Source organism: Pyxicephalus adspersus, chromosome 2 (assembly GCF_032062135.1).
Source record: "Pyxicephalus adspersus chromosome 2, UCB_Pads_2.0, whole genome shotgun sequence".
NCBI lineage: Eukaryota > Metazoa > Chordata > Amphibia > Anura > Pyxicephalidae > Pyxicephalus > Pyxicephalus adspersus.
The window spans coordinates 100670171-100686604 of record NC_092859.1 but is presented as its reverse complement, the minus strand read 5'-3'; the positions used below and the strand labels follow the sequence as shown (position 1 = coordinate 100686604).

The window sequence follows — 16434 nt, the reverse complement described above, 5'->3', positions numbered from 1 at the left end:
ATTGCATGGGAAGTGACTTATGGCACATTTATACAGAATGTTGTGTTCCTTCCTTTTTTAAATTGGAACTAAAGTTGCTCTTTCAAATTTATGATCAGGCAGGGCAGAATTTATTGCCAGGAATAAATAAACTTCCTCTCACTTGCACGGGTGTTGTGTCATACCGGTCTGTCCAATCAAAATGGCTGAAGGTCCCAAGTAGGAAATCAAGAAGGAAAAAGATAGCGGCACCCTGTGACAGAATGTGGATAGGAGAGTAGAGCAAGGTTTAGTTTCCCTTTAGGTTTTTGTCAGGATTCAGGGATTTAGGGGTTTATGGATCTGCCCTGAAAACAAGGCACGGTTTTTATGATAATGGCAAAACTATGCCAATATTGCAACCAGTCTATTGCACTGACCAGTGACTTTCATAAGTTTTACCTATTGAAGAGATGGATGTAGTTAGTGTGAGTCTTTGGAGTTTATATTTCAGGTTAAATATTGATCTGTCCTTTTTGTGTTTTAAAGCTTGTTGGATAATGACTCCTGAAAACTGTGTGCGCCTTATCCAGATCATCTAGGGCCATGTTTTATATTTTTTATTTAATTAGTCCAAAAGTAAGACTTTCATTGATTTTGTAAAGGAATTTGTACTTCAGGCTTGGTTAAAAAGAACTTAATTTATCTCTAAGCATTATCTGATTTTTAGGGAGGTAGAAGAAAGGGGATTTTAAGGGAGAAGAAAGGTAAAAAAAAAGTAAGCACTTGTGGTTGAGCATGCAATATGTATTGGATTTAAAACAGAAGGAATTTAAATTGTTAGGGTTATGATCAAAATAATCCTCTAGTAGGATAAATGGCTAAAAAAAAGTATGTTTAGCCTTTTTGATTGTTGTTTATTTTCCCCCTAGGAATCAGTAATAGAATGTTGTAGAAGTAGTTTTTATAGTTTTAGTCTAAGGGGTTTAGTTAATCTGTCCTGGCTGTGAGAAAATTTGTTGATGTTAGCAAACAACATGAAAAAAAAAGTTCTCCTACCTAATAAGTTATGTGTATGATAGATTGCTCATCTTTTGTAAGATCTTGCAGCAAGAATGAAAGTGGTTGCCCAGGAGTATGTAAGTTAATAATACAGAACTTTGGAGTCTTTACTTGTGGTCTACGGAATGGTAAAGCTTTTCAAGGTACCATTGTTTTGTGTGCATATAAAACATTGCATTTTTTTTCTTTTTATTTTATTTTTCAACTTTATTAAACAAACATAACGGACATCAATAACATAGAATTCTGGTGTATATATAAAAAACACAATCCTGAGCAATGTTTACCTGTATAAATAATCATTATCATCCAGAAAGAAACAAAAAAAAGGGGGCAGGGAGGTTGAACCAACAGACAACAACAGACGTGGGGGCAGTAAAGGTAGGGTTAGGGAAAGGTTATGGGTTCAAAATGGTGGGTGTGGTTGTTTTTTTAATAAAGGTTCACATGCTCCAGCTACATTAACCATGTGTCTAAAAACCAACCTACGGTATGTTTTCAGGGGTCTATCACTGTAATGGAGAAGGAAGAAGGCTGGATCAAACCAGCACATGTAGATCAAAAGTCTTGTAGGCAAGACCAAAATATGTGTAGGAAAGTTCCTCTATCCTGTTCACATCTGAAATTTGCTACATATGGAAAATGTATGTGTCCGTTGTATCACACGGGATCTTTGGTCAGGGGACAGAGTCATCCCCATCTCTTCCTCTCAGCACCTCAAGTAGGTAGGGAAAAACCCTGTGGGGCATTTTATAGTTTTTTTTTTACGATGAAATTTGGTCTTTTTGAAATGTTGGAACATAGAAATGTTGAATCATAGAAAAGTGTAAGTATGAACTTGCCAAAGGCTAATGAACATTGCAGATTGGTTCATAGAAATATATATTGTTAAGATAATATGCCATTATTGCATAGCATGAGTAAGAATGGTAAGGTTGAGCCTTGGGAGGGGGAAATTATGGCAGTTAATGTGTTTTCATGTCTTTGTGTCCAGTTATAGTTAATGCAGTTACACTTTATGGCTTGTATATAGGGGGGGGGGGGGGGGGGTAATAAAAGAACCCCCAGTCGTCTGGCTGATTGAACAGTAAAATGAGCTATGACAAGGAGTTCATCACTCACTGATATGCCAACATCTTCACTTTAGGTCAATGTACTGTATTAGATCCTGATTGTGTTTTACTTTTGCTCTCTCAAAACATATGTATTAGTTAGACTGAATATTAATAATAATAATAATAATAATAATTATTTTTTGGTAGACTGTTGTGTATCCCATTTGATTTAGGTGTTGTTTTAGCAAAAAATTTCATTTCAATATGTGACATGCACATAGCAACTAAAACGAGAACTTTCAGACCTCATTTTGAGGAAAACAATCATGGAAACTTTGCAGCAAGACTCTAAAAATATAAATTTATGCCAACACTTGCTCTCAAACAATTCTTACGATAATTCAAAATGTGTAAGCACTGAATGTAGTTCCCCTTTAGCATATCTCATAAGGTTTGAAGTTTTTCACACATTTCCCTGTCTATGTCAATTTATTGTGTATGTCTAGAAATTAGCAGAGGCAGATTAACACCTCTTCCAAGATTTTCAGTTTGAGTCATACAGATTATAAATGCAAACTGAAGATTTTACAATGTTCCTATCAAAACATGTTTTTCTGTTAAGTGCTATTAAACATTTAGGGAAAAATATTAAAAGATAAGAGAGAAAAGGAAAAGAAACACGACTCTACTCCATATGGAAAATGATTATTCAAATTGGTGACTGATAGGAACATATTTATAGTAATGAGAACGTTATTAGTGAGATTCACTCTGTGTAATCCTGATCACTAGTTTTACAAAAAATAAAAGTCAGGATAAATGCAAAAGTTTAGTTGCCACCAGAAGAACAATAGAGGGAAATCTAGACATTTTTTTCCTTTGACAACTGTTTTAGAGGGAATTTTACTCACATTGGACAGATTATGAAAAAGTAATGCAACCACTACATTGTTAATGCTTTGATTTACATTTTTGTTTTTGTGGTTTAGTTATGCTTTAAATGGTTGTTGTTTTATTAGTTTAACGTTTAAAATGTGATTGCAATTTCTTCATGTTTTTATTTCTGACAAAAATATGACGATTTGTGAGTTGACTTTTTGATGCGGTAGTTTTTTTTTTTTTTTAAATTCATGATTAGGGAGGTCATTATTGCAGAAAGGGACATGCGTCCCTCCTACATTCCTAATCTTTGGGTGTCTGTCAAAAAGCTTTGCTTCCCATGTTACCCAGCAATCAGAGGTATCCCTTTGCTTGCTGGGAATGAATGAACTCCAGCGGGGCATGGCAATTACATGATACTGGCCCAGGCAAACAAAATGACAAGATGTCATCCTTCAAGCAGCTTTGATGGTGTTGCTACTAATTTGTAAAGAATTAGATATCTATTGTATTTTTAGTGTTGCTTAGAAAATGATCTATTTGAGGGTGTGCATTAGGCAAAGTGTCTAAAATTTAGCTATATTTTGCCAATATATGTATACAAATAATCTTGACTATACCATTTGTTCTGCAGGTGAGAAACATTCTTTACAGCGACACCAATCGGTGCCTCAGCAGACATCTGCTGCAGTGGTCAACAAGCTGGCAGACCAAGCCCTTATGAACACTGCTGGGTTATCAGAAAGAGAAGCATTTCGGCTAGAAAAATTCAAACAGCTCCTTGCAGGTCCAAATACTGACCTTGGTAAGTGTTTTCTTTTTTTCATAAATTACGACTTTCGAAAAAATTGTACAAATGAGAATAGCTTGAAATGAATTTTGGTCAAAGATTTTTTTTATAGTTAAACTTGGTAATATAATATAGTTCAGGAAAATTACAAATTTTTCCGAAATATATCTTGAGCTAAAACTTTTTAATTTATTTTGTCTTTGCGGGTTTCATTAATTTACCTTCACCCCATGTCAGTTTGATGCTAAGGATCTGGTTGGTCAACTTTCTGAAGTTATGATGGAGTGTTTTTAAAACCATAACGAGTCTCATGGCCTTTAGACTATAGTCATCATGTTTACAATTGCCAGTAATTGAGGCTTTCATATGCTCTATTCCTGCCCTCTCCTTTGAGGAAAGAAACTTGCAAGTGTGGGTGCAATCAGAAGCAGCTTTCCAGTTACTGGGGTGGTGATAGAGGATATGCGAACTTCTCTGTAACTGCCCACAAATCTGCCTCCTCCTCATACATCCCCCTTATGCCCAGGGCTTTTATAAATGATTTGGGAGTTATGGAATCACGGGTAATAAATAGGTACTTTTCTGCTGATTGTTTTATGATTAAAACTAAATTTAATAAATCGTCGATTGTATTTGGTGAGGGGGAGGATTTGGCAACAAAACACCTTCATCCTAGAGTTCAACTTTAAGTTTAAGCTATTCAAGCTGACGTTAAAAGCACCAAGGTCATTTGCAATTTATGTAGCCTTGTCTAAATTTATTCAGAGGTTTTAAACCAACAAAAGAAGTGTTTTTACAGTTGGCCATGTATTAGCTTTTTGAGCAGAACTTTTCTGTTTCCTTTTTTTTATGAAAGCACTTGACATTAACATTCCTACTGATTGAAAGAACAGGGTTTTTTTTGTATTTTAGATACATTGAATGAAAATATAGCACATACAAATGATTAAAAATACAGGCCTATTTAAATGCAACAAGCCATCAGGAACCCATTATGAGCTGACTTTTTACAGAGAATTCACATTTGAATGTAAAAGAACATCTTGCTTTCACTGTATTGAGATATATGTAAAATACAAACTCTTAAGTTACGCTTTCAAATTATTTGTTAAAGCTTATAGTTGGCTAGCTTTTTATTTCAGTAGGTTATATATTATTGTAATACTTGCACATACACCTCTAGCTTCTAAACACGGCAAGATTATGGAAACAGAAAGTCTGATTATTTTTTTTAGTAGAGCAGTCATCTACTAAACCATTGCAGAATCCATTTTGATAAGATTTTATAACCTGAAAAAAATCCTTCGCTGAAATTCTTGCTGAAGAATTTTTTTAGAGAGAATATACTTGCTTTGTGTTTTCTCGATAAATATGCCCTATGGGTATTACAAAGAACGGTCTTTAAAATCGTTTTGTAGTGTGCCAATTAAAGGAATAGTGAACATATAGTCTAACTTTTTTTGGTATAATCATAACTTCTACTGGTATCCATTTGTGAAACCTATGGGTACGGAAATGTATGCAGTAAGCCTCTAAAGCCCCAGTCTTCTCTTGTTGTTGTTGGCATTTCTATGTACAATATGATTTTAATGTTTTTCCCGTTTGTATGAATGGAGTGGTTTGAAAGTGTATATTTGCATGCCAGTTGTTTGGTAGAACAGACAAACTCATGTGAAATGTCAAGAAAATGGGTGCTAAATTTACATGTAAAATGCATCTAAATAAAAAGATTTTCCATCATGGCTTTGATGTTTTAGTCATAGTGTATTTATGGTAACAAGTAAAACAATACACTAATAAAAATGCATTAAAAAGTTTCACTCAATATGTGTTTATGCTCACAATAATAAAACTGGGCTTTTCATGTGATTTATGGTCCCAATCCTTGTTCCACTTGGCTTTACATGCTTAACCCTGATGACCCCAGAGTCTCTCCTATTGCAAACTTTATCAGATAGCTGATTGCTAAATGTTACTACGGTAGGAACAGTTCTGTTCACATTTCATTTTAATTTTCATTAAAATAGGTAAATATTTTATTTTAAATCTGTTAAATATTGCACATTAAATTTGCATAATCTTATGTATGCATGCAAAATGTTTTTAAAAACTACTGCAGAAGTAACTTAGATGAGTGGTGCAACATCTTTAATATTACAGAATACAGTTAGGTCCATAAATATTTGGACAAGGCCACTGCTTTCCCAAATTTCGTTCTGTACATATCACAATTGTATTGTGTTAATGAATAAATTGAGATGAAGTTGAAGTGCAGACTTTTGACTTTATGTAATGGGTTGAACAAAATATTTGTATAAAAATTTTAGAAACTGGAGTCATTTTTATACACATACACTGGAGTCATTTTAGGGGCAAATATAATTAGACAAATAAATCTAGTTGAAAATAACATGTTCATTTTTAACACTTTGTTGAAAATCCTTTGCAAGCAATTACTGCCAAAGTCTTGAACCCATGGTTGTCACCAGATGCTGGGTTTTCTTGTTTGCCTTTACTACAGGGGCTTTCAGTTGCAGTTTGTTTGTCGGTTATTCTGCCTGAAGCTTGGTCTTTAGCAAGTGAAATGTATGCTGGATTGGGTTGGGATCAGGTGACCGACATGGCCAATAGAGAATATTGTATCTCTTTTAATTAATCAACTCCTGGGTTACTTTTGCCGTATTAATAAACTCCTGAGTTGTCCATTCGTGTTGTGAAGTACCGCCTAATCTCACTTTTTTTTTTTTTTTTTTATATCATTCTGGTAGAGCTTGATTTTAGTTTTATTTGTCCAAAGAATGCTGTTCCAATACTTTATTTTTTTATTCTTTAATTTTTTTTTTTTTTAAGAAAGTCCAATCTAGCTTTTCTTTTCTTGAGTCTTATGAGTGGTTTGCAACCCCCCGGTATTTACTTTTATAAAGTCTTCTCTTAATGGTAACTTGATATGCCTGCCTCCTAGAGAGTGTTCTTCACTTGGTTGGATGTTGTAAGTTCTCCAGTGCATTCTTTTTTTTTCTCAGAATGTGCCAAACTGTAGATTTTACCACTTCTAATATTTTTGCAATTTCTGTGATGTTTTTGCTGCTTAAGATGATCTGTTTCACTTGCATGGAGAGCCTCTTTGACCGCATGTTGTAGGTTCACAGCAAAATCCTCCAAGTGCAAACAACACCTGGAATAAACTCCAGACCTTTTTGTCTGCTTATGATGATGAAACAACAAAGGTTTTATAGGACCCAGTTGTCCAAATACTTTTGATCCCTTGGTACAGGTTGGTACATAATAAAGTGCTTTAATTCTTGAACCCTTCCTCCAATTTGGATGAGGATACTCACAAAATAAACCTGTACTGTACTTTTAAGTCCATATTCGTTTTATAAGTGCGGTTAGTTTAAATTTATAATATAGTTTATATTGAATATGTTTCAGTTAACAGGTAAAATAACAAAACTTGTATGAGCATCCCTATATATATGGACCTAACCTTTTAAAAAAAAGTTAATTGGAACTAAACATATTAACCTTTTCCTGGACATGTTTTTATACATGTGTTGCCTTTACATAGCATTAAAATCTCTCAAATCCTTTTTCTTACTGAGAAAAACAAATGTAGTTTGCTTGTTGATATAGTTAGTGCATGCACATTGGGTCTGATTTATTACAGCTCTCCTGGACTGGTGAAGATAGACTATCATGGGAAAACCTGAAACTACCACCTAATAGCAAATGATTTTAGGAAATACATTGTTGGTTTGTTGAATTAACATGATACTTCTATGATAATCCATCCTTAGCAGTTTTAAAAACCCTAATAGTTACAGATTACAGAGCTAAACTCTTCACCTAGATGACGTAAATAAAAAAAGCCCATTATATTTACTACCACATCGCAAATAGTTCCAAATTTTAGTAAACTGGATTTTTGATGTACATGGTACTATTAAAATGGTAGTTATACAATTACATAACTCTGCTTTACTCCAGGGTAAGGTAGAAAAGGCAGATCTGTGAGCAGTGACTAGGGAGTTTTGTTCTCCTCTGTCACAGCCCCTTTAACTGGAAAGGTGCTTCTTCCACCAGCAGGAAAGAGTTTTAAATATAAGGTGGTACACTGCGAGTTAAATTTTTGCCAGTGTTATCCTAGTATAATAACTAGTTAAAACCTGTATATGTGGTATGTGGTAATAAAAATGCAATAGGTACCTGAATTCCTTTGATCTTTGTTCTGGTCTAGTATAAAGGCCATGGACTTATGACTGTCCATCACCATTTTGAAAGTTGCAAGTTTCAGCTATGCTAAAAAATGTAATCATTTGCTCTTGTAGCATCTGCCATTTGTTTGAATTTTAAAAAATATTATTGTTACTATTGTTATTGAACATTTCTCCTGTCCTGCATATACTGATCCCATTCATATAGAGGTTAGCAGGAGGTAAGATGGAGCCCAGCATCTTCATGTTTGTTTTTGGTTGCAAAAAATATTTGTACAAAAGACTCGAAACAATTAACTCACTTTCTGTTGTTGTTTTTTTGTTTTAATATACCATTGACAGTGTTTATACTGTATCAGTATAATAATAATGTATATGGTACTGTCAGCTTTGGTTAACCTCACAGATGTAGGATTATCATGGTCACTATCATTGTCCCCTATGTTATAGAGAAAGAGATGTAACAACACTTCCCCGGGGGGATTGCACAATTGGTACATTGGAGTACATGCCTGTCAGTAAATGTCATTTCAAAGTACACTAGTTGTATACAATAGAAAGGGTGCAATTTTTTACACATTTATACACAGCAATAACTGATCACAGGCCTTAGACACTACAGATACAGGTATGAGGCTGTAAGTACAGGAATGTCTATCCACAATCACATACAATGAAGTAGACTGCTATTTTTAGGAGATATTATAGACAGAGGTGCATTTTTGGTCATATATTCCAAATTCTAAATGTTCCCTATAGAGTAGCAAATACTTTTGTGAGTGTGGGTCACTTTTAAACAAGTTTAACATCTGATTCTAGGAAAAGGGTAATATGTAATGGTGTGAATGTTGGCAAACAGTGTTTCTAAAGGGTAGGGATGTTAATCAAGTGAACAATTTCTTTTAAAAATCTAATTAGTGAGCAGTATTAAGCTTAGTATTACAGATGTGAATACACTAATATGACCTACCGATCGTCTCTCTGTTTCCATTTTTGAATGTGTCAGAATTAATTCTCTATTACTAATTAGGCTGCACAGATTAGGCAACAGAGACAGGGCTTGCCGTGTGTGCTGTCAGAAGCCATAATTTTGCTTGTTCTAATAGACATTAAAAATGACCACACTAAGATGTTAAAATGAGATCATTTAAATAAAGTTAATTAATGTTCTTGCTGTACACGAAGTTTGGGCGCAGCGGCTTTCTCCCATCTTTGCTTTAAAGCTTTATGTGATCTCTTCTGTCATGTGAAAGTCACTGGAGAATTACCAGTTACAGTCAAATGCGCTTTGTGAAGGTACAAAATATAGCTTGACATATCTCAAGGCACATCGTTTTGAAATATTTATTGTAAAAACTGTGTCATTTGGGTAGGATACAGTTTCTGTTAAGCAATTTGTATTAAAAAAAATATATATATAAAATATATATTATTTATATATATATATATATATATTTTTTTTTTTTCTTTCCTTACTAAATGGTATATCCTTTCTTTTTATTACTGCTATATTGCAGTAGAATAAATAAATAAATACACTTCATACACGCTCATTTCTATGTAGAATAATAGTCATTTTACTTTTCTACAGTGTGATGAGAAAATAACATTCCCACAACGGTTGTATCTTTTATAAATGTTGGGTAGTGTTCTGCAAAATTAAGTCGCTGTATTTAATCGCTGCTTGTCCGGTTTTAATGAACTATGGTGTTGGAACTGGGTAATGCAATTGGACACGGTGAACCACAGAATTGTCGATTTTTATACTGTTACTAAATGCAGTGATTTAAAGCCCTTTAGGCTATAGTGTAGCAGGTTGAGAAGATTAGTTAAGGTGCTTTGATAAGACCTGGCATTGTTAGAGGCTTTTCAGGGGTTTTCGTAGCCAAGAATCAGACACTTTGCTACTGCTATGAAAAGTCCTAACTTGAGCATTTGTTTACTAAGTGATTTGATGATTTGACACCTGCAGTGGCTTTTATTTCACAATAAGGGAATTATGAAGCTCTTTTCAGAGTAGAGTAAATTTATTAGCTTTGAAGAAATACGTGCACTAATTACCGCCACCCTGCCTCACCCTTTTCATCAGATGAAATATAAGTACACCGCTCTCACGCAATCTAAATCAAGTTCTGAGCTGCTCAGGGTTAGGTCTTGATCACATTCTGTGATATGCCAGTGACCTCTGAAATGTTGTTCACTGCTAATACAGGTACAGAGTTTAGTAAACGTATCACTAGTATTCTTTTTTTATTTTAGAGAGTGCTGCTGATGAGGCAGTAAAAGATTGCATCTGTATCAGAAGTTTTATCAAGATCCTATTTGATGAGGATGGCTCGGGTGGTTTTAACCCTTTTGATGTTTGCAAAGAAAAAGCATAATGAGACCTTTTTTTACATCATGAAATCTTACAACTACAGTTAAATTTACTAGACCTGTGTGAGTTCAGTATGTTAGGTAAAAGTTCTGGCTTTTTTTATCTTGGGATTGCAGTACAGAACAGAAGTGTACATCATACTGGCTGACAAGCTGTGTTGGGGCAGTCCTATTATATAAATATATTACCTCTTGGCTCACCATAGGAATTCCTAAAACTACTTGTAATAATACCAGTCTTAACTACCTCTGGACAATGCACCATGTGTCCGATCATACTCCCAGCATGTTAAAGGTCTACCAAGTTCTTCAGTGTATGGATACCTTAGTTTCTTTAAGTTAGTATGGAATACTCAAAATAGAACAGATCAGAATTTGTCTATACCTTTCACAAATGTTCTCTAATTTAGTATTTTCTTTTGTTTGCTGTGATAATATAAGAAAAGGGATCAGTGTTCAAATTCAGTATTCACATTTAGTGTTTATACTGACATAAACATTTCTGTATTTCCACACGAGTGTTCAGTTACTTGCAGAGAATGCTTATGACCTTTGGAGACTTCGTTCACACCAGGTTTCCTAATAAAACATATAGCCCGTATGCATTAAATTTCATCTGACGCTTTCCCACACTTAAAGTAGCAGCTAAGGAAGCAATAAGCATCTGTTTTTTCCTGTGTAATCTCCAGAGCAGCATGAGCTCTTGAATTTTTAATGGACTTTAATTAATGCTGCTGATGCCTTGTACTACTCTATCATGAAGTTCTCTGAAAGGCAGAACCTTTACATTTGTATATTTAATGGTGTATTTACATGTACTTGAGCATATAACTCATTATTTAAAAACTGCCATGTGCAAGGCCACATTAAACAGTACTATAATGCTAAGGCTGTCAGGCATACTTATATGTAAGAGTACACGTGTATATTTGTGTTTGTATGGAGATATATATATATATATATATATATATATATATATATATATGCACACACATAAAATAATACATTGTAACCTTACACAAATTACTTATTCCCATTCTTCCTGCATCACAACTCTGGTGTTTGGTGGTTGGCTTCCCAAGTACACAATTTTTAAAGAGGGGCAGAGAGTGCGCCCTAATTTGTACCAGGCATTCTCTTTTTTTTCTTTTATGACTGAACGACTGGAGAGCAAAATTTGGACAAGTACTTGAAACTAACCTCTACACAATTGGAATCAATATAGAAAAAAATATATATTTTTGGAACATTTGTTCTTCCAATGAAAAAGTGTTTGTAGTGTATACAGGCAAACTGTGTAAGGGCTGTTATTAGTTTTTACTATTTCTGGCAGCAGAGAAGACTGCAATGTCGGCTTCCTGCCCGTAGAAAGGCCCGTGTTATGATTCCATACATTTTATGATGGATGTAGGTGATTCACAATGAAGTGGCTACAAAAGAAGAGTGCAGTGTAAATTGTAGCCACAGGCATTAAAGTTCTGCAGTATTCTGCCATGGATTAAAGGTCTTCATGGGGACTAATTAAATTAATTAAGGACACAATATATCCTTAAGATATCTATTGGTAAACGCTCCTGTGCAGTTAGTTGTCGGACGAAGCACAGCAGTTTTGTTTGGCTGTGGTCCTAAACGCTCTCAGCACAGTGTCGGCTATGTCACAGTTCCCTCAGCTCTCTTCAGCCATGCTCCTGATATCTTAACAGTTGTTGATTAGAGTACTGTATCGGTATGAGATCGCCGTCACTGCAGCTTTTTGCATTTTCTTTGCCTCTTCAGCAACTTTTTTGGGCCATTTTGCAGACACTGTTTTTGTAACTTTTGCAGTTATGAAGTTACCCTGACTAATTTCTCGCATGTTAAAAATGAGCTTGGATTGTTCTACAGACAAAAAATCATAGAAGAAAAAAATCAAAACTTTTTTTTCCTCACTTTAGTTCCATAAGACATTATGCCAAAACCACGTTTTTAATTTCAAACTGGCTCTGAAAAAAGCAGCTATGTTTAAAGGACTTAGTAATGTTCCTGGTTTTGAATCCTGTAAATCTCTGAAGTACCTAGAGACTTGGCGAAGCCACCTGATCAGAAGATTCCTAAAGCTTAGTTGTCATCTAGTAAAAGATTTGCAAAACTAACAGTGTGAGAATTTCTAGTCCAGCTTTCCCTCCTGATGTGCTTTTCCTGGCTGTAGGTCTTCGTTTTGCTAATGGATACCTGAACACAAATGTAAGTGAAAATTAATTAGCATACTGTTTTACCAAGGTCACAGGCAGAGCATTCTCTGTATATCTTATCCCTTTCCATTCTCATCTGAAGGGGGAGCTGCTGGTCTATTCAGCTCCTATTAAAAGGAATTCTTTTAGCCTTGCGCTGCTAAATTGCTCAAGAAATTTGCTATAAGAACATAAAGCTAAATCTAGTTTATCGTTTCCATCGTTTAATTGTTCATGCAAGCCATCTCCTCATGTAGCGATTTACAGTAATCTTACTGAAATAACAATTTTGTGCCAAAGAATGAATAATGAATGTGATGAAAGAGTTGAGATGATGATTTTTTTTTCTTGCTATAAATGTTTTGTACTTCTGGAAAACGTGTGTGCATGAGTAAGACCCAGCATTGGACAAATAGTTCTTAGTGACAGGTGAATGTGCCCTTGAATAGCCGATAATCCTTATGTGATGTATAAAAATTTAGTCGGGGGCATTTTTTAAAAGATTTTTTTTTAGTTAGATAATCAATGTTAGTAAAAATGCAATCATTTGTACTGTTTTGATTCTGCTAGACATATTTTTTATGTAGGTAGAGATGTTTAATTTTCATATTGTAGGATGTCCTAATGCAAAAAAACTGATAAGGAATTGCTTCATATAAAGAATAAAGTGTTATGGTTTTTCTTTGGTTTATTCGGTAAGTGTCAGTAGAATTCCCAGATATATTGTAATGATAAAAAAAGAAAATGTATCTTAAACCACTATTTTTTTTTATGTTGTATTTTCTTAATTTGAACTCATGAAATGAGCCAATCATGAATCAAAGGTAAGTTCAGTAAAAACAAAAACTGTTCATTGGGTGCCTTATTCTTTATTTATTTAGTTGCTTAAACAAGGAAGGATTTGTAACATGTCAGGATTTTGGTCCACAGAACTTTTTGTCTTTATTGGTCCTTGTGACAATAGTCAGTGAGACATAGTTGGGGGAAATCCAAAATTTTACAGTTGTCCGTTATCTAACAATATTTTTTACATCTTGTTGCAGCAGGAAGTGCAGGGAAATTTCATAATTGGAAAAAGTTAAAAAATACAAAGGTATACAAAAATAATTTAAGATTATTGTTCCTTTGTGTTCAGACAGCTGGTTCCCCCGTGACTTCTATTCATTGACTGCAGTACACATGTAGCTTCCTTCTCATTCTTTTATCAGGCTTTTATTCTCTTTTATTATATTATTGGTGGCAGTGCATCTACAGTAAAGAAAGGTTTGGAGATAAAAGTAAACATAGATTTTCTGATGTTGCTAAGTGAAATTAATAATGGTTACCCACGTTTGACACATGGCAATCTATTGAGTTTGATTTCCATTCTTGTTTACTAGGCTGTTTAATAGTTTGCACTTCTTTGCATTGAGTCACGTTGGCGTTATAAGTGGAAATAAAGCCTAAATTTAAGGGCTTAACATTACAAAACAGAGAATCTGACATTCCCTTAAACATTGCTGGTGTGAATCTTCCAAGGTCCATGTGTTTCAATGACAGTAATACTTTCCCAACAGGAAATCTTTGAGGGGGATGTCAGATGCTCTGCCGGATTGACATAACTCCGCTCAGGTGCACAAGGGTGCCCATATTAAAAATTTACTTTTAGACTTTCTGTCTACTTTATTGTATGTGTGTTGTCTGAAGCTGTGTTTGCACATTTATTTAGTTAGCCTTATATGGAGACATAGCGGCATACCAGTAAATGGCTAATTTATACAAGTTTAATTTTGTTGGAAAAACATTAGGATTTTTTTCCTACGCATATAATTCCTTTTTTTTAAGTTTAGATTTTGTTTTTTGTTTTTTTTTTTTTTTACTCATTGTAAATAGTTGCATAAAAAACTCATTGATGAGCATTAATGGCAATTAATCTTAGTTGAGAAAAAAACTCAAAGCTCCTAGAAAGGTGTTACCAGACCCTATTTTGCTTTTGTTCTGCCTTGTCTATATCAGAACATGAACTTGTAGGATCATATTTTTTTTATTTCCAATATTCTGGAAAAGTAGCCTGTTATTATATATATTTTTATGCTTTATTATCTTCCTTCCCACAAACCTTGGTTTATGTGAAGCATTTCAGTTTAACTTTAGCCTGTTTTGCTGCTTATACCATTAACATGCTATCTTGGCAAAGGCAACTACAATGGAAGATCATGAGATTGAATTGTTTGAACCCTGATGGACACTGTAGAAAATTGAATTTGTTGCTCAATGTATCTGTCTGTGTTAACAGACTTTGTTGAGTGAAAATAATTCTAAATCTGAGATACCCATGTTGTCAATACCACTTAATACTTTTCTTGTCTGTGATTTTAGTCAGTGGTGTTTTGGCATCTGTAATCAATATTTCACCCCAATATAAGTCATTTGAACGTTTTTGACCCCCTTGAAAAATTTGTTTTTAGATAATATTGGATTATTCAATGCAAACAAAGAATAGACCAAAAAGAAAGTTTATTTTTACTTACCAAAAAAATAGTATATTTTCCTACCCATCAATATATCATAACAACATCACATGCTAGTATCCAGTATGAATCGGGGTTGTTGATCTCAACAGAATATACCTACTAAAATTTGACCATATAGCGTTTTAGCCATTTAGGAGCGTGAAACGTCTCCTAACCGGATGCTTTTTGCCTATTGGCTTTGTCAGGGGTATACACGTAAAATGTGACTTCTGTAGTTATAAGAGAGTATGAAATTATAGATTCAGACACAAGTAATTTGAATGTATCTGGAGCATGGAGATAATGTTAGAAAGATAGGGAAGGTAGGAAATGAGCCATGGATTTAGGTCCTTCTTGTGGTTTGGAAGATCCTTCGTCTGGATGGCTGGGGGGCCTAGAGCAGCAGCAATGTTTGGTGGGGAGGATATTTAATTTTCACAAACACTTAAGTGAAATATAGAAAGAGAACAAAAGGCTAGTGAATGATTTGAATTCTTGTGGAACTCAAAAAATTCTAGCTAGATTTCTATTTGGCCAGTCATTTTAGGTAACCAGTTTTTGATGGTGCTCCACTGCATCACTCCTAAAGTTCATTTTTTTAAAAACTTTTATCATGTTCTCTGATCTCAATTCATACACAACAATCACTTTTTGCGTAATATATCACTGTCTGAATCATTATCATTTAGTAATAGACTCTTTGGGGATTCTGCCTTTTTTAAGACTGTCACTTGTGTTTAACTTCTAGGTCGTGAGATTTCAAAAGTAATACAATATTCTTAAAGTAAGATTGTCACTATTTGATTACTTTGCATATATTAAAACAAACAAAAAAATAAAACACCATTGTATTTTAAAATGTGTACGTCAAGCTTTTGGTTACACTAGAGTTTGCCTTTATATGAAGAAAAGTATTTTTCATTTGTTTATTGTAAATTATAGGTTCGTGCTAATGGTATACGTTATTAGGTGGTGCGCTCAAGTTTACAAAGTTCAGAAAACCACAAGATCTCTTTAATGCCCCTTTCCAAGCTTCATATTCACCTTTACAAAAGTATTGTGCTGCTCCATTCATTATTTGGGAGTGAGGGGAAAAAGCACAGTGCATACTACAGATCATACTGGTCCTCCATTTAAAGTTTACACAGGGTTTAGGTCTCTCTCCTCTTGACCAATTTTAAAAGCACCAACACTCTCACTTAAAATCCTTCATACTTAGGATTGATGGTATGCAGTGATGGGGGGAAATAACCAAAAGTTGAAAATCTACTACCATAATGGATATTTAGGCAATATTTGTGCTTTGCTCTCTTGCACATAGTACAAAAGAACTTTGCTGTCTGCATAAGAATTGTCACACTCCAATGCCCATGACTGCTAAACTGGTCATCACCAACA

The 16434-nt window shown here is 34.3% G+C and overlaps 1 protein-coding gene across 1 annotated transcript in view; it reads left to right on the top strand.

Annotated features, from left to right (window-relative positions):
* TBC1D22A (TBC1 domain family member 22A) overlaps positions 1 to 16434 on the top strand; it is a 276396-nt gene that overhangs the window by 25173 nt on the left and 234789 nt on the right. The window contains exon 4 of the mRNA XM_072401624.1: positions 3589 to 3759. Within this exon, the coding sequence (XP_072257725.1) occupies positions 3589 to 3759 (171 nt within the window). The remainder of the gene's footprint in view (positions 1 to 3588; positions 3760 to 16434) is intronic.